This window comes from Podarcis vaucheri (genome assembly GCF_965113315.1).
Source record: "Podarcis vaucheri genome assembly, chromosome: 15".
Classification (NCBI taxonomy): domain Eukaryota; kingdom Metazoa; phylum Chordata; class Lepidosauria; order Squamata; family Lacertidae; genus Podarcis; species Podarcis vaucheri.
The window spans coordinates 36,488,357-36,506,867 of NC_138753.1; the positions used below are offsets into that span (position 1 = coordinate 36,488,357).

The 18,511-nt window shown below is 45.2% G+C and overlaps 1 protein-coding gene across 1 annotated transcript in view; it reads right to left on the reverse strand.

Moving 5' to 3' along the window:
• The window catches only part of ERLIN2 (ER lipid raft associated 2), a 29,344-nt gene extending 11,364 nt beyond the window's left edge, over positions 1 to 17,980 (reverse strand). Inside the window, exons 1-8 of the mRNA XM_082200642.1 lie at positions 17,908 to 17,980; positions 10,039 to 10,160; positions 7,048 to 7,129; positions 6,314 to 6,360; positions 3,527 to 3,588; positions 2,439 to 2,564; positions 1,995 to 2,068; positions 1,389 to 1,447 (exon numbers count right to left, since the gene is read on the reverse strand). Coding sequence (XP_082056768.1) covers positions 1,389 to 1,447; positions 1,995 to 2,068; positions 2,439 to 2,564; positions 3,527 to 3,588; positions 6,314 to 6,360; positions 7,048 to 7,129; positions 10,039 to 10,145 — 557 coding nt within the window. The 5' untranslated portion in view covers positions 10,146 to 10,160; positions 17,908 to 17,980. The remainder of the gene's footprint in view (positions 1 to 1,388; positions 1,448 to 1,994; positions 2,069 to 2,438; positions 2,565 to 3,526; positions 3,589 to 6,313; positions 6,361 to 7,047; positions 7,130 to 10,038; positions 10,161 to 17,907) is intronic.
• Positions 17,981 to 18,511: the final 531 nt, after the last annotated feature.

Consider the following 18,511-nt stretch of genomic DNA (forward strand, 5'->3'; position numbering starts at 1 on the left):
TTAGCCTACTATACTGAGACATGCATTGTTCTGCCCCACTTCTGCCTATGGCCCTGCCTGCCCACCTGGATGCAGAGGAATGGTGGGAGGGAAGAAGGCTCAGAGCCTGGGGAGCGTTGGTGAGACAACGATGAGTGGTCCAGAGAGAGAAGACTCTGTAGCTGAAGAATGCCCAGACAATAAGCGTGCAATACTGAACCATCTTGGCTATAGTTACAGATAGGTAGCCGTGTTGGTCTGCCATAGTCAAAATAAAAAAAATCCTTCCAGTAGCACCTTAAAGACCAACTAAGTTAGTTCTTGGTATGAGCTTTCGTGTGCATGCACACCTCTGTATGTGCATGCACACTTCTGTATCTGAAGAAGTGTGCATGCACACGAAAGCTCATATCAAGAACTAACTTAGTTGGTCTTTAAGGTGCTACTGGAAGGAATTTTTTTATTTCATCTTGGCTATGACAGGCGAACAACTGCTTATCCACAAGGGCAGCCACACAATGTGCAAAAAGTTAACAGAGTGTGTCCTGCAGGAGAAGACCGGAAACCTTTCCAGTGCAGCATCCCGCCTCCCACATGGGTGAAAAATATGCTCCTGGCAAGCTCACAAGCAGGACATGAATGTGCTAGCCATTTCTGTTGATCTTACTGGGCACAGAAGTAGCATATAGTCATCATGACTTGTACTTACTTATCCTACAGAAATTGGTCCAATCCTCTTTTAAAACTATGTGAGTTGGTGGCCACCATCACAGCAGGTTACAACGAACTGCATAGGTTACCAAGGTGCAGTGCCTGGGTTTGCATTTGGCCATGGTTTGTTTAACCAAAACATGGTTTGTTTGAGTTACAGATAGGTAGCTGTGTTGGTCTGCCATAGTCAAAATAAAAAAATTCCTTCCAGTAGCACCTTAAAGACCAACTAAGTTAGTTCTTGGTATGAGCTTTCGTGTGCATGCACACTTCTTCAGATACACTGAAACAGAAGTTGCCAGATCCTTCTATATAGTGAGAAGGTGGGGAGGGGTATTACTCAGAAGGGTGGTGGGGATGGGAGATTGGCAGATAGCTGAGATGAGCCTGTTGACGACTCTTAACGACTGCAATAGGTCTTACAGGAAAAGGCAAGGGGTGAGAAGGTGAAAAATGGCTTAGTCATGTATAATGAGATAAGAATCCAATGTCTTTGTTCAGACCAGGTCTCTCCATGGTTTTAAGTTTGGTAATGATTACCAAACTCATACCAAGAACTAACTTAGTTGGTCTTTAAGGTGCTACTGGAAGGGATTTTTTTATTATGGTTTGTTTGAGTATGAGAACCTAGCTCAGGGGACTAGCTACACACCGTCACAACTGTACTGAAAGGGAAGGAGAGAATACCTGCTACTTACATGAGTTCGTAATTCCTCCGAATTGTCTCTGGGATGTTTGGCTTTGTGACTCGGACTGCCTGGAGAAATAAAAAGGGAGGATGATGAGGGAAGGAGGCTGCTGAGCAGCATGTGCTCAACTCAGTCCATAGCGACCTTATCATATATCCATCTGGAGCACGAGATGCTGCCTAATCAAGGAAAGACTCTCCATGATAAGACTCAATACAATCCACAATGGGAGGAGGCTGTCTCCACTCTCATTCTGTTAGCATGCAACTGATGCAGTCTAAAGTAGGAGAGTCTAGCAATGAGTCCCCAGCATGGATCCCCCAAAATTGGGGTGGCCCTTCTATTTGGGTGGGTGCTGTATGGCACCAAATTCTTTGCACAGACTTCTAAAAGATTCAAATTATCTGCTGCCCGTCCAGGCTCTGCTAACAAAAAGCCAGCACAAAAAGAAAAATTAATTCCGCTCTTCTGCTTGCTTGATGTTAAGATCTATCCAGCAGCACCAGGAAGTTTGATGAGCAAAGTGGGACAATGTTAGGTCTAGCTTGCAGCTCTTCAACCCCCTGTCTGGTACTGGACCAGAACTCCACCCCCACCCCTAATATTCTTGGTTACCTGTATGATGAGTCCTGGTGCCATGGATGTCAGGTCTTGCTGGAGAGCCAGTTTCAGGTTCTCATCAATCTGATCTGGTAAGATAATGAACCAAATAATTAGACAATTTTAAAGGATAATTGAGTGTGGTGTGTGAATTAGTCATGTTGGACAGAGTACCACATGCCTCTGAAGTGGAGCAGCTTTTCATTCATGGAATTATAGAATTGTAGAGTTGGAAGGGATAACTAGGGTCATCTAGTCCAATCCCCTGCAATGCAGGAATCTTTTGCCCAACGTGGGGCTGCAACACATGACCCTGAGAATAAGAATCTCATGATCTACAGACTGAGCTAACTCCATTCACTTGGACACGCACTGCCTAGAACGCATTAAAAAAACACAACCCTTAAAAAGATGCTAACAAGTGGGTACCACCTCCATTTTAGCGATCAAGGCACTCACCAAATAATTCAATGTAAACTTCCTGGAGAGTGTGGACACTGCAGAACTGGTTGAGCTCATGGTGGATCTTGTTGAAGATGAGAGCTTTGTCATAATCTGCAGTGAAGTTCTTCACTATGTCATATACTGGTGAGAAGAGAAAAGGGTGCTGTTAGCTCAGATCAGCCCTCACGCTTAACAACAGTAGCAGGTTGCAACATCAGGAGGCAGCACCCTGTAGTCTCTGTTTAACACTGGGGGTGGGCACTATTGACTGTGAGTAGACCTGGAGGCATTTCAGGCCAGGCAATGGAGACAGCAGGTCTGATGACTCCCAATAAGACCCAAGAAGAGCCAATCTCACTCCAGTTCTTCCTACAAAGCTTATGGGTCTGCTGCACTTTATCAGGGCTCTAATACACTATGCCTCACCAGGATTGGTGAGAAGACAAATATATTCTGGCCCTCTGGGAAGGCCCTGACTCCCTGGACAAGAGGGAAGCCAGCTAGGCCTCATCCATTGGACAAATATGGAGCAGCTCAAGGGACAAGGACACTCTGCTCTTTGGGGAAGGGCTCAGTAGTAAAACATTACATGCATAAGGCGCCATCTTCGGTCAGCAGCATCTCCAGGTAGTGGTGGGAATTGTCTTGCCTGAAACCCTGGAGGACCACTGCCTGCCAGTGTAGACAATACTGTGCTAAATGGACCAAAGCGCTGGACCCAGCATAAGGCAGCTACTTATGTTCCTTGCTGTCTGCTGCGTTGGTATTGCAGAACTGAAGGGAAGGAGGCTCTGGCCCCATCTATCTGTCAGAGGAGTAAGAGTTGCTGCTGTGTGGTGCATGCCTGCAATATGTGTGCAAGAGAGTATGTTCAAAAGTTGTTTTTTTGTTTGTGGTTATCATTACCTGTTTGATGCAAGCCGCCTTGAAACTCATTTGATTGAAAAGTGGGGCGTAAATCTTCAAAGTAAATAAAACTATGTTACTACTGGAACGGGTGTGAACGTTCTGTGTGGCAAATCCAGACCCCCAAACTCTTGCACACTCCTCCACGCCACAGCCCGGAAAAGGAAGCACAAGTAAGCAGAGCTAAATAAACTCACCGGCACTTTGGATTAGGAAGTTCACAACCTCAATTCGGTCAAAATAGATCATCACTCCTCCACTGCAGAAAAGAAAGTGTGAAGAGAGGTGAGTGTTTTGACAACACACCCTGGGGATGAAGACAGAATGTATCGAAGACTAGAATGTACCCAGTGCCTAACCAACAAACTGTAAAAAAAAGAGCAAAATCGAAACAGGGAGGATTTCTTATCTAGTTCTAGCACGTATGCAGGACCTATGGCAGCGTTTCTCAAACTTGGGGCCCCAACTGTGGTTGGACTGCAGCTCCCATCATCCCTGACCACTGGTCTTGCTAGCTAGGGATGCTGGGAGTTGTAGTCGAACAACAGCTGGGGACCCCAGTTTGAGAAACACTGATCTATGGGATAAAGAATTGTATGGATGTGGGAAGCTGTCCTGTGAGAGGCCCACCAGACTCCATCTCTGCTGGCTTCCACTGCCCAGAGACATTGTTACTACTCATGGCAGCTCTATGCAACCTCTTGCTTCAGAGGCAGCATGCCTCTAAATACCAGCTGGTGGAGAGCAAAAACAGAGCGAGTCATTGCTTTCATGCACAGCTTGTGGATTTCCCACCGGCATTTGGTTCATCACTGTAGCAGGAAACAGGATTCTGAACTGGATGGGGAAACTGGCTTGATCTGGAGAACGTCAAAAGAGCCCATCTAATTCTTTTCTTGCCATGACCAATCAGATGTCTATGGGAAGCCCAGAAGCAGGGCTTAAGTATGCACTTTTGATACTCAGTTTTGATACCCAGCAAGTGGTATTCAGTGGATTTAGAACATGGTCACCATGACTAGTAGCCGCTGATAGCATCCGCCTCCCCAAATTTGTCTCATCCTCTTTTAAATCCATCCAAGTTGGTGACCAACCTTGAGGGTGCAAATTCCATAGGTTAACTACACGCTGTGTGAAATTGTGGTTAAAGGTTTATTGCTTATTTTAAAGTGAATTGTTAGCTATTTAAGGGGTCAAGTCCTTTTGTGGCAACACAGAGCATGAACAAAGAATACAAAAAATATAACTGCATGCGTGATTGCTCTTTAAGCACACACTCAGCATTTCCCCCCAAGACGTCGTCCCTGACCTGGCTGTGTTGGTTGGGGAGGGAGGGTACCATGTTGTCTGGCCCTGGTGTAATGAGTTGCCCATGCTTTAGGTCACTTGAGTTCCTCCTAACAGACTATGACAATAAAGAGATAATTGTGTAGATCTACAGTTAATTTTATAGCCAAACTATTTGTTTGAGACATCTGAGTATTCAGCTATGAGAACTAAAAAAATATTCTCAGTAATGGGTTACTTCAGTTTTCAGAACAGAATTCACTGACTTTCATTTGTTTTCACAAGCACGGCTTCTGCTTTGCAGGCTGTTCCAACTAGTTCAGGCCACCACTCTAGTAGCATTCACCCCAAATGCTATAGAGGGAAAGTTTTGAAGTAAGTGAAGGATAAAATGCCATCTAGTGGCAGGTACAGAGAGCTTCACAGCTTCTTCTGAGAAGTAAAACTCAATAAGGACATCCCATTCAGAAGGAAAAAAAGTAATTTGCATGGAAAACATGGCGCCATCAGGCGCTTAATTGCCTAGAGAGGTCATACAATCACATTTCTTAAAGGATTTTCTGTAATGCATTGCACAAGCATCCTTAAAAGAGGTTTTAAGTGCAGGCAAACCAACATGGGGTGAATCCTGCTAAGTCACTGCGTGAGCGGAAACAACTTCCACAACTGCTTCCTGCAAATCTGGTCTAGGGGTTTCCCAAACTTCTGGAGCAGTTTTGGGGAAGTTCCATTTTTCTCAGAGAAGTCCTTCCGCTCCCAAGAACTTAGTTGAATACAACCCTATACTTCAGAAATTGCACTGTACATACAGAGAATTTGCTATCTGCTGTGGGATCCCAAAAATCTGAGCTTCCTTTTGAAAAACCAAAGCAACTCCCCATAACCTATGTTTCTAGCCCTTATGAATGCAAACAGAAGGTTAAGGGCATCTGGGGAAGAAAGGGGTGAGTAGGCTGTCCAAACAGGAACCTGCACAGCTATTTGTACAGTGGTGACTTGCAAGACGAAATTAATCCGTTCCGCAAGTCTCTTCGTCTAGCGGTTTTTTCGTCTTGCGAAGCAACCCTATTAGCGGATTAGCGCTATTAGCGGCTATTAAAGGCTTAGCGGATTAGCGGCTAAAAGGCTATTAGCAGCTTAGAAAAAGGGGGGGGAGCGAAAAAAAATCGGAACACTCGCAAGATCAAAAAACGGAAAACCCTTTCGTCTAGCGGGTTTTCCGTCTTGCGAGGCATTCGTCTTGCGGGGCACCACTGTACTTCCCTCACGTCTACGGCAATGACAATATAAGCAAACAAGGCCAATTAATGAATGTGCATCTATTTACCCAAACCACATGATTCGGCTTTTCTCAACATGGAAAGCTCGACTTCTGATGTGCGATATCTTGTTTTAGAGGTCTGGACTGTCCGTTTCTACTTTTTGATTCTAAATGCTCGGCTAAGCCTGCTTTAAGAACGCACTTCGCACAGCCTACATAGAGGTGTCATATACATTTCAGGATACGGCATAATAAGGCAATTTGGGGCAAGGTGCTTCCATTTACTGTCTCAGCAGAGCCGCTTTTCAATGCCACTGCACAGAGGCACCACAGAAGTCGAAGAAGGTCCAAAGCGGCATATATGGGAAGCAGCCTCAACCTGTGAGCTTGAGAAGGACATAAAGGCACCAAATTCAGTTCTGGGGCTACAACTCACCTTGTGCCACACGGAACATTTTTTACTTCATCTGTCTGCAATGTTGTCTAGAGAGAGGGAGAAAGAAAGCAAAAGGATTTGTAATGAACTGGATCACTTACAATGGCGTACGACCACATTCCCACCGGGGCAACATTCAGGAGAAATAAAGGTAAAAAAAAGGAAAAAGGTAAAGGACCCCTGGATGGTTAAGTCCAGTCAAAGGCGACTATGGGGTTGTGGTCTCATCTCGCTTTCAGGCCGAGGGAGCCAGTGTTTGTCCACAGACAGCCTTCTGGGTCATGTGGCCAGCATGACTAAACCGCTTCTGGTGCAACAGAATATCGTGACAGAAACCAGAGCGGTACCTATTTATCTACTTGGGCTGGTGTGATTTCGAACTGCTAGGTTGGCAGAAGCTGGGACAGAGCAATGGGAGCTCCCTCTATCATGGGGATTAGAACCACCAATCTTTTGATTGGCAAGCCCAAGAGGCTCAGTGGTTTAGACCCCAGCGCCACCTGTGTCCCTTCATTCAGGAAATATATGCCAGTGATGACCAGAGTAACAAGGTTGAATTTACACAGCAAGCTACATTCCAATAACAATAACAATTTATGACACTTTTCCAGGCTCAGAATTTGAACTTGCCATTAGGAAAAAAGACTAATACAGCATCCCAGACTACTTGGGTGCAACTGATAAGAACTCTATGTGCCACATTCCTGTAAGGAGATCATAAAAATGAAAAGTACCTGTACTGATTTATAGGAGGTTATGAAAGGGAGCATTAGGTGGAAGCCAGGGCCACTGGTGGACGTCAGCAGGGCTCCTCCCCTGTTAAAAACAAAGAGAGAAATGTGTGCATTTATATCAGGCAGTGCTGTGATCCTTGGTGCAGAATAATGGGAGTTTTAGAACAGGCCTAGCAGGGGTCTTAGTTTGGCCTGAGAGGCAGTTTCCCCTAAAACATGTTCTCTTTCTGCATATGTGATGTCAGGTGTGTGGCAGGTGAAAATGCATCTGAGAAAAAAAAGATTTGGGAGCCTGAATCCAATTGTCCGCTGGCAAGTGGAGATCGCTGATCAGTGCCGACTGCAAGTGCCTTTGAGGCTGCCCATTCACAGGTGCAGCTGGGATTTGTTTCAGAGGGGAAATGTCCATTTACAGGCATGGTTTGAATCCAAACTGCACCTGCAAATGGACAAAGCAGGACTCACTGTCACCGCCAATGAGCACCAAGAACAGTCAGTGAGAACATATCTTAAACATCTTCACAGGGTTCATTTCCAAGCATGATTCAAAGCGCTGGTGAGTCCTTTGAAAGCCCTAGGTGGAGCACCTAACTCCACATTGGCCTGCCACTTCAGGTCCCTCTGGGTGCTCCTGGCTAGAGGTGAGTTGTGGCACCCTGCATAAGGAAGACTCTTCTTAAGAGGTTTTCCTGGCACTGACTGTGCCACAGGCTTTATTCTCTTCCTGTTAATATCATCTACTCTTTTAATTATTATGCCTGTTGTACATTTTCTTGTTCTGTTTCACTGATGCAAGCTGCCCTGAGAATATTTATGCTGAAAGGCAGGATCCAAGTTTTTTAAAAAAATAATGAATGATGCTGCAAGACAGCCTCCTCCATTGGAGTGAACTGGGGAATTGGTTGACTGTCACATCCTAGAGTCTTGGCAACTTGAGTTCAAAATGAACTTTACCGTACAACATACACATTCTCAGAATCTGAGGATTCACAAGCCATACTTGTGAGCAGACACACTGAAATTAATGGGCATGACTCACTTAGGCCGATTAGTTTCAATGAGTATACACCGAGTAGAACTTATTTTGGTACACTCGGTACATCCAGATATAGAGATTTTATTGCTGGGGGGAAATGTTGGTGCTTACTCACAAAAAGGGGAAGTATAGTAGTTTATCAGTACAGACAAAAACTGGCAGAAGCAGACATAGAATAAACAGAGAGGGATCTGCAGTTCTATAGCACTCTTTGCTCTTAAGAGAAATACGCAGGCTTGAACACTGCCACTGCCACCTCTCCTGCACACGGTTCCTCTTTCAAAATCATTTGTTGCTCAAGAGACATTTTTTGTGTTTGCCTCTCTTCCTGAATGCGAGATTCACTGGGCTGCTGTATATATGGGGCTACTTTAGTTTATAATTCTTTAACTTACCCTACTAGGTTGAATGTGTATGTTCTTGGTTTTTTAATCATTTCTATTTTATTATATAACATATAATATATATATATATATATATATAACAACTGATTGGTTCCAAATTGGGAAAGGAGTACGGCAAGGCTGTATATTGTCTCCCTGCTTATTTAACTTATATGCAGAATTCATCATGCGAAAGGCTGGGCTGGATGAATCCCAAGCCGGAATTAAGATTGCCGGAAGAAATATCAACAACCTCAGATATGCAGATGACACAACCTTGATGGCAGAAAGTGAAGAGGAATTAAAGAACCTTTTAATGAGGGTGAAAGAGGAGAGCGCAAAATATGGTCTGAAGCTCAACATCAAAAAAACGAAGATCATGGCCACTGGGCCCATCACCTCCTGGCAAATAGATGGGGAAGAAATGGAGGCAGTGAGAGATTTTACTTTCTTGGGCTCCATGATCAGTGCAGATGGTGACAGCAGTCACGAAATTAAAAGACGCCTGCTCCTTGGGAGAAAGGCGATGGCAAACCTAGACAACATCTTAAAAAGCAGAGACATCACCTTGCCAACAAAGGTCCGTATAGTAAAAGCCATGGTTTTCCCAGTAGTGATGTATGGAAGTGAGAGCTGGACCATAAAGAAGGCTGATCGCCGAAGAATTGATGCTTTTGAATTATGGTGCTGGAGGAGACTCTTGAGAGTCCCATGGACTGCAAGAAGATCAAACCTCTCCATTCTGAAGGAAATCAGCCCTGAGTGCTCACTGGAAGGACAGATCGTGAAGCTGAGGCTCCAATACTTTGGCCACCTCATGAGAAGAGAGGACTCCCTGGAAAAGACCCTGATGTTGGGAAAGATGGAGGGCACAAGGAGAAGGGGACGACAGAGAATGAGATGGTTGGATGGTGTTCTTGAAGCTAATAGCATGAGTTTGATCAAACTGCGGGAGGCAGTGGAGGACAGAAGTGCCTGGCGTGCTCTGGTCCATGGGGTCACGAAGAGTCGGACACGACTAAACGACTAAACAACAACAACAACATTTTATTATGCTTCTTTTTATTTGATAATGTGCATTTGTATGTGTTGGAAGCTACCTTGGGAGGGCTTGACACTCCCTGGCAAGCAGCCTCCATATATTCTAAAGGGAATAAAAATTAATAACCTATAGTCTGTATTGATTAAATTGGCAGGGTATGGTCAGTGCTTACCTAAGAGAAACCATTGTTTGAAGTGGGTTTCCAGTTCTGTTTTGCAGGGCAAGAACTAGGAACAAGGAATAAAGGCAGTTGCCTTATATAGTGCAAGTTATACCACATCAGAGCCCATCTAGCTTAGTATTGTCTACACTGACTGGCAGTGACTCTTCCTAGGAGCCATTTGATTCATTCATCATGGCAATAGTGCTAAACAGGAAACAAGTTGAAGCTGCATGGAAGAGGGAACTATTTTGAGTGTTTAAGGGCTTCCCCCACCTTCTGATCCTAGAAACCATAATCTGGAGAGTGGTATAAACTGACATACACACATCTGCAGAAAGTGGAGCTCCCTCTAAGCGCCTGCACGTACCTGTAATAAACACCAATGTGCCCTTCTTCGATCTTGTGTATTGCAGAAAAAAGAGCAGCTGCCACCAGGCTGGCAGCTAGAGCTGCTATGGCACCCAGCTGAGTCATCCCTGAGAGTATAATCTAGACAAGAAGGAGAACGGCAGGGAAGGAAAGAAAAGAAAAAAAAAGAACAATGAGTCCTGCAATACTTTAGAGCTCTGTGTGGAAACTAGACCCATTATTCTGAACCTTTGGGGACAGGATGTCCTGCCTTAGAGCGTTCTATATTAAGCAGTTAAGAATGCTGTTTGCTTGATCATATCAAGGTCCACTTTGTCCTATCCTCCTTCCCTGCCCAAATGCCGTATCGCAAGCTCCCAAACAGAGCACAAAGGAACAGGCTAATATCTCCTGTTTGTCCCGAAGCTCTCAATTCTTTTCTATGCCCTGGAACACTGAGATTCTGTTTCATCCACCACAGCTGATGGTCCTTTGTTGTCCTATCCTCCAGGAGTGTCTTTTTTTTTATAATAATTTTTATTGCATTTTTTTTCCAAATTGCAGATAAAACAGAAAAGAGAAAGAACATAAAGAATAGAAAGAAAGAAAAGACAAAAAATCACAACCATTTCAACAACTTATTTCAAATTTCTATCGGACTTCCCCACATCTCCCACACAATGCATTCTTGACAATAAAGTTATCAGCAAATTATAACCTTGTTTCATGTGTTTCTTTGTACTTTCAATTGCAGTTTAAGTTTAAATCTCTTATTTTCCACTTACTCTAAAAATATAACACATTATCATTTTTACCCATTTAAACTTTGATTTTTTCATAAATATTATCCACTTTCATATATACTCCACTTTCGTTGCTGGGGCTAACATTCCAAGTCATGCGGCATCTTAAGATTCATATAACTTATAATACTTTTGCAGATAGTCCTTAAATTTTTTCCAATCCTCCTCCATTACTTCTTCTCCCAAATCTCGGATCCTTGCAGTCATCTCGGCTAGTTCCATGTAGTTCATCAATTGCGTCTGCCAGTCCTCCAGTGTGGGCAAATCTTGAGTCTTCCAATGCTTAGCAATAAGGATTCTTGCTGCTGTAGTAGCATACATGAAAAAAGTTCTATCCTTCTTTAACACCTTCTGGCCGACAATGCCCAGAAGGAAGGCCTCCGGTTTCTTGGGGAAGGTGTACTTAAACACCTTTTTTAACTCGTTATAGATCATTTCCCAGAAGGCCTTCAATCTTGGACAAGTCCACCAAAGGTGAAAGAATGTCCCCTCAGCTTCCTTACATTTCCAACATTTATTATCGGACAAATGGTATATCTTAGCCAGCTTGACCGGGGTCATGTACCACCTGTATACCATTTTCATAATATTTTCTTTCAGAGCATTGCATGCAGTAAACTTCATACCGGTGGTCCATAACCTCTCCCAGTCTTCAGACATGATATTATAACCAATGTCCTGAGCCCATTTTATCATAGCTGATTTAACTGTCTCATCCTGAGTGTTCCATTTAAGCAGCAAGTTATACATTCTCGATAATAACTTGGTCTTTGGTTCTAACAACTCTGTCTCAAGTTTCGATTTTTCCACCTGGAATCCTGTTTTTTTGTCTAGCTTAAAGACCTCATTAATTTGGGCATAGTGTAACCAATTTTGCACCTTATCTTTTAGTTTTTCAAAGCTCTGCAACCTCCAATTACCTCCAATGTTTTCTATTATTTCCCAATATTTCGGCCAGCAGGCCTCCATATTGGGTTTTTTCCGAGCCTTGGCCTCTATTGGTGATATCCACCTTGGAGTTTTGCTTTCCAATAAGTCTTTGTATTTTTTCCAGACCATATATATTGCTTTTCTGACAATATGGTTTTTAAACATTCCATGTGTTTTTCCCTTGTCATACCACAAATACGCATGCCAACCTAGCGAATTATTAAAGCCTTCCAGATCTAGGACATCAGTGTTTTCTAACAGAATCCAATCTTTCATCCAGCAGAAGGCCGCAGCTTCATAATATAACCTTAAGTCTGGCAGGGCAAACCCCCCTCTCTCCTTTGCATCAGATAGTATTTTAAACTTTATTCGGGGCTTTTTGCCCTGCCAGACAAACTTAGAGATGTCCTTCTGCCACTTTCCAAAACATTCCACCCTGTCCACAATCTGCAAGGCTTGAAACAAAAACAACATTTTTGGCAAAACGTTCATTTTTATAGCTGCAATTCGGCCTAACAAGGATAGTTTCAATCTTGACCAGATTTCTAGGTCTTTTTTTATCCTCCAGGAGTGTCTTGCTTGCCTAATTTGTCTTTTGATTCCCTGCTTCAAATTCCATCTCCTGAGAATCTCGGATGTGTTTTTTTTTTTTTGTGTGTGTGTTTTTTAAAGACAAGTGTCTACTTCTCACAATGTGTGGGCAGAACCTAATGAAACTGCACAAGCTGGAAACAGGACTTCCAATAACCAGGAGCTAAGGTTTCTGAGCAGCCTTCTCCAAACTTGGGTTCTCCGATGTTGCTGAACTACAACCCCTGCCCCCTCCCTGCACAAACACACACCCAAACACACACACACACACACCCCTGATTGTTGGCCATGCTGGCTGGAGATGATGGGCATTGTACTCAACAACATCTCAAGACTCATGGTTGGGGGAAGCTGATCTAGATCATAAGCCTTGTCCCTCCTCCCAAACAGCTAGCAAAAATGATGCACAACCCTCACTTGCCAATCAACTTTGCCAAGTCTGTTTAGATAAGATTATTGGGAGGGACACTTCAGAGGAAAGGCTGTAATCCTAGGGTGTTTTTCAAGCACTCCCTTCGGAGCTTCCAACATACTAGAAGCTACATATCCAAAGGAATCAAGAAATAAGGGCTATCGAAAGAGATGTGCCATAGTCCATTTTGTGCAACTTCAACTAAAGCACACTAAATCCATATAGTAAGAGCTGCAATACTGAACAAAACAAAAACTAAAAGTGGTTCCCTCAATAACCTTCTTTTTAAGGTTAATTTTAAAGGCTAGTGACAACATGCCATTGAACTTCTCTCGTGTAGAAGGGAATGCTTCTACAGTGATGTATATTGCAGTACACATGTGCATAAACTTAAGGAGAAGTATGATATTTCCTTGGAATTATGGTCTTGTCTATGTGCATTTATATAGAAATATAACTGATTGGCCAGAACCTGTGAAATTAATAATCTAATATTTCTTTAATCAGGTGAGTAACCCTAACTAACTAAAAGCCATTAATTAAAAAATGTTGGGTAACAAGCTCCAGATTCACATTTTCTCTCTGTTTTCTCCTCCTCTCCACCACAGCAGCTTACATCTATCTTCCCCAGATGACAGATGCCCAGGTTGCAAGTTGAAAATTGTGCATATTGAAAATAGGAGCACAGAAAGCTGCCTTATACTGAGCCAGACCACTGGTCCTTCTAGTTCAGTAAATTATTGTCTACACTGACTGGCAGAAACTTATTTAGATTTCAGACAGGACTCGCTCCCTGGCCTACCTTAAGATGCAAGGGACTGAACCTCGGACCTTCTACAACACAAAGCAGATACTCTGTGACTCTTCCCCTTGGAGATTCTGCCTGTAACAACACTAGATCCACACACAAAAACTGGCTGCAGTTATGTCTTCTGCTACCCCCCTTCCACTCTTCTCACATCACTGGCTTCACTCCCTTTCGCCTCTGATCTGCTGCGGAGGCAAGGAATACTACTGTTCTCAAACAAGTTACAGTGCCCTACGTCTACCCTTTAAAAGCAAACCCTACTGAGTTCATTGTGGTTTACTCCTAGGTAAATGGGGTAGGATTGCAGCCCTGAGGCAAGATCTCTGGGTCATATCCTGGACGACCCTACGTCTTCATGATGCCATCAGAGAAAAGCTCTTTCTGCTCGCCCCTCATGAGGTGGGTGGCCCCATTGGAATGAGCAGGAAATGTACAAGAGCATTGTATCCATGCACCATTCATCTTACACAGGACTTCCCAACGGATTGTGCCCAAATTTCTCACATCCATCAGATGGACACTGCTTGTCTTGAGGTACAGGATGGACGCTATTTCAGAAATCAGCATGCTACCAGCAGTAGGCAGCCACAATGCATAAATACCTACATTACAGGTGGGGAACCACAGGACTAGGGACCAAAAGTGGTCCTCCAAACCTCTCAATCTGCCCCATGGGACTCTCCCCAGACCACATTCCTCCCCATACCTATTTGAGAGAGACTCTCAGGTGTTTTTGGCTGGCCGAAATATGTCCTTGAACTCTGATAATGCCGGAGGCGCGTGTGCACGTGATTGTTATTGCCATTATTAGTACACAGAGGAAGAAGAGCAGTGCGCATAAACGCTGGCCTACTGAGCAAAAGTAGTATTGGAATGTTTTTGCTTCTGGTCCCACCCACCACTGGCATGTGGCTCTCGTAAAGTTGCCCAGAAGGGAATGTGGGCCTTGGGATTCACCTTTGGTCTACAGAGAAGCAACCCGATTACTTCTATGAATCAGCCAAGCCAAACACTGTTAGCAAGGCGATACATTCATCTAAGATTTTGGGCATCACATGGCAGGACATAGTCTCAAACAAAGGTGTGCTCTCCAAAGCCCACATTCCCAGCATTCTATCTCAGCAACATGGCTTGGTCATGTACACAGAATGAAAGACAGCAGGATCCCCAAGCGATCTGGCCTCAGGCACCAGGCCTGTTGGCAGACCAACTCTGCATTATAAAGGTGTCAGCAAACCTGACATGAAGACTAGGAACATTAACCCTGCTGTGTGGGAATTCCTTGCAGTGCCTGGAGGCAGACTGTCAGGTCCTGTATCCACAGCAATGACCAGAGGAGAAATGACCGCTGGGAGGAGCGCAGAACCCCAATGGTTTGACTTTACCCCCAATGGCGCACTCTTCCACTGTCTCCTGAGACGGATGGAGGCCAACAACATATGTGAGCAAGGCAAAGCATTCTGCTGTGAGAAGCCCACAGACACTTTAGGAAATTCCTTAAATAACTTTATTTCCTGTTCTCTTCTCATTAAGATAAGAATTAAGATGAACAGAAAACAGGAACACAGGCTATGCAACTCTGCTGTTTGTTAAAGGAGGACACAAGAGTTACATGATTTCTTCCCAGGATGTGTCTGTGTGCAACAGTGAGAATGACTTCTTTTCTAGAAAGCCAAGAGGTGAGAACTCATGTTACTTCAAAACACCCCAGACCACCCAGCATGTTAGATATCCAAGAGCCACAATGGTGATTTCTAGATGCAGCTACAAGACAGTACCTGGGATTTGGTGCCTGTGAAAGCTCTTCACTGGAGAAGTGACAATTCACAAAACAAGAAATGGTTTTGACTAGGAAGTGGAGTGGATAGGAAAGGATACGCAGTCTGCAAAGCAGAGAAAGGACCTTCCAGAGCAGGGTGGTCCAACATGTGGCCCTCAGCAAAATTTGGCACCCTACCCCTCAGCCCTTGGGCTGCCTTTCCAAAAGCACTGGGCTAGTTAGTGCTTTCCCAGCTTTAAGAAAGAGGAGGGAGGGCTCTAGGACACTGCCAGAGCTTCACGCCTCCTTCCCAAAGCCTGCTGTTGCTTAGCTGACTTGAGAGATGGGTGTCCTTGTCAAATGTTGGTCTCACTCCCCTACCATACAGGACAAGGCCTGCAGGTTCCATGTCCAAGTACTCTTGTGACTCACTCGGTATGAAAAGTTGAACCCCACTTTGCTTTACGGTTCTAACCCAATCTGCTGAATTTTCAAGGTGGTGGCCCCAGGAGGGCAGGTCTACCTTGGGGTGAAGTATGATATAAGGAATGTCCACATGACATTAATCCACAAATCAAAAGACAAGAGAAGCAGCTACAACACATTACGGTGCTTCATATATCAATAATGTTATTTGCCCTTTCACATAGCCCACAATTCCCTGCATCTCCCACCAAAGCAGGAGAAAAACAGCTGAAAAGTATTTGAGATCTCAAAATGGTCAAGGGGTGAGGTAACTCCCCTATGAGGAAAGGCTGCAATGTTTGGGACATTTTGGTTTAGAGAAAAGGCGAGTGGGAGGCGACGTGTTATAAGTTTATAAAATTATTCATGGCATAGAGAAAGCGGATAGAGAAAGGTTCCTTCCCCTTTCTCACAACCCATGAACTCATGGACATCCAAAGAAGCTGAATTTTGGAAGATTGGCTATGTTCTACCTCCACCGTCAAGAGACAGTATGCTTCTGAATACCAGTTTCTGGGAATCACAGGTGTGCAGAGTGCTGTTGTGCTCAGGTTCTGCTTGCAGGCTTTCCACAGGCATCTGGCTGGCCACTGTGAGAAAAGGGTGCTGGACTAGCTAGAGCCTGCTGGATCAGGCCAGTGGCCTTCTTAGCCAAGTCCAGAGCTCTAAACGCTGTGGGCAGCACAGCTTTAAGCACACCTGTTTACCTACAAACCTACTGAACACCTGGGACTTATTTACAAGTAAATATGCACAAAACAGAGCTGTAGGGGGTTGGGCAGATTCTCTCCAATGGCTACAGCATTCAATATGACATTAATTACTGGAGCTTGACCAAGTCCTCTCCTTTAAGCCTTTTCAGGAAATGGCTGGTGCCAGACACACAAGACTGCCAGCGTGGTTGAGCAAACTTGAGCACTGGAGAAGGACTGAGGAGGCCAGGCTCCAAATACCGCTCAGACACAAAGTTCATTGGGTGACCCTGGGCTACCTGACACCAAAACACAGCCCTAGGCTACCTCACAAGCTCGTTATGAGAAGGGAGGAGCTCATCTAGAACCTTCTTTTGTGTGTTGAAATACTTTCTTTTTTAAAAATCTCCCAGTCTTTTAAAAAGTTTTGAGTTCTGGGAATATAAATATACATACTGTATTTTTAAAAACCTGCTATTTTAATCTATTGAGTTTCACTCTGGTCTGCCCCGCCCCCCTTGCCTGGCGTTCTTTGGATTTCATTGCACTGTAAAGGTACCCCTGACCATTAGGTCCAGTCGTGGACGACTCTGGGGTTGTGGTGCTCATCTCGCTTTATTGGCCAAGGGAGCCGGCGTACAGCTTCCGGGTCACGTGGCCAGCATGACTAAGCCACTTCTGGCGAACCAGAGCAGCACACGGAAACGCCATTTACCTTCCCGCCGGAGCAGAACCTATTTATCTACTTGCACTTTCGAACTGCTAGGTTGGCAGGAGCAGCAACAGGAGCTCACCCAGTTGTGGGGATTCAATCGGCGAGCCCTAGGCTCTGTGGTTTAGACCACAGCGCCACCCACATCTGTACTCTGCTAATAATCAACCAGTTAGCGAGGCAGGACAGAGATGGGGCCCTCCTAAAAAAATTAAATAAAAGGCCAACAAGTTTCGGGATGTAAAAAGCGGCTCCCTACGTGTCAGCTGGGTAGGAAGGAAAAGACAAAAAATTCCTTATTATTGTTACTGTTATTTAAAGAAAGCAGAGTGCAAGGGCGTAGCAGGCTTTATGTTGGGTGGGGGGCAGAACCGAGTTAATTCTTGACTTGGGGAAGCGGCCGCTGCCCCCCCTGCATCCCCCCATAGCTACAGCCAATGGCAAGGTGGCCCTTAAAAGAACAGGGGAGGGAGGGCCGGGGAAGGACCCTGGGGATCCTGGCTTTAGAGCAGGGAGGCCTGGCTGGAGCGAGCAGAAGCAAGACGGACCCTGTAACCGGGCGAGAGGGGTGGGAGCCCGGCTGGGAGGAGGAGGAGGAGAAGGCCCTGCCTAGTCGAGGGGCCGGGGAGGAGGAAGAAGGCGGCCAGGGGCCAAGGAGGGCCGGCCTGGGAAGCGGCCCACCCCCCGCCCCCCGCGCCTCAGCCGCTCGCACTCACCGCCGCCGCCGCCACCTGCTCCTCCTGCACCAGCTGCTGCCGCGACTTCCGCGTCGTCGCTCCCGTGACGCCATCAGCCCCCGACGCTTCCGCCCCTCCCCGCCTTTCCCTCCCTGCAGTTCCTGCGCCGGCTCCGGCAGAGGGCGCGAGAGAGCCGGTGCCGGGTTTCGTTTCGCTTTCGAAGAGCGTCACTTCGGGCTCCGCAGCTGGCTAAGGCTGATGGGAGTTGTAGTCCGAGGGCCAGGTGGAGAAGGCTGGTTCAGAGAGGCAGTGGGGGTTAGTGGTTAGATTTCAGAGCAGAGCCAGGGAGAAGAAGGGTGGCCGGTTTCTAAAAATAGGAAGCGCTTCACGGGGGGGGGGGGGAGGAATTTCCATAAAATTTTGCCAGTGCCAACACCCAGATGCAAATATAATTTGAATATAAATCCAACGAAACGTTTCATTTGTAACTGAAAATAAAACATTTTTTTTTAAATGCAGTAATGTCAGCAGGAGGTTTTTGTCGGGAATCTCAGACAAGCTATGAGACTTCAGCCCGTAATTGCCAGCTTGGAGTTATACAGTGGTGCCTCGCAAGACGAAATTAATTCGTTCCGCAAGTTTT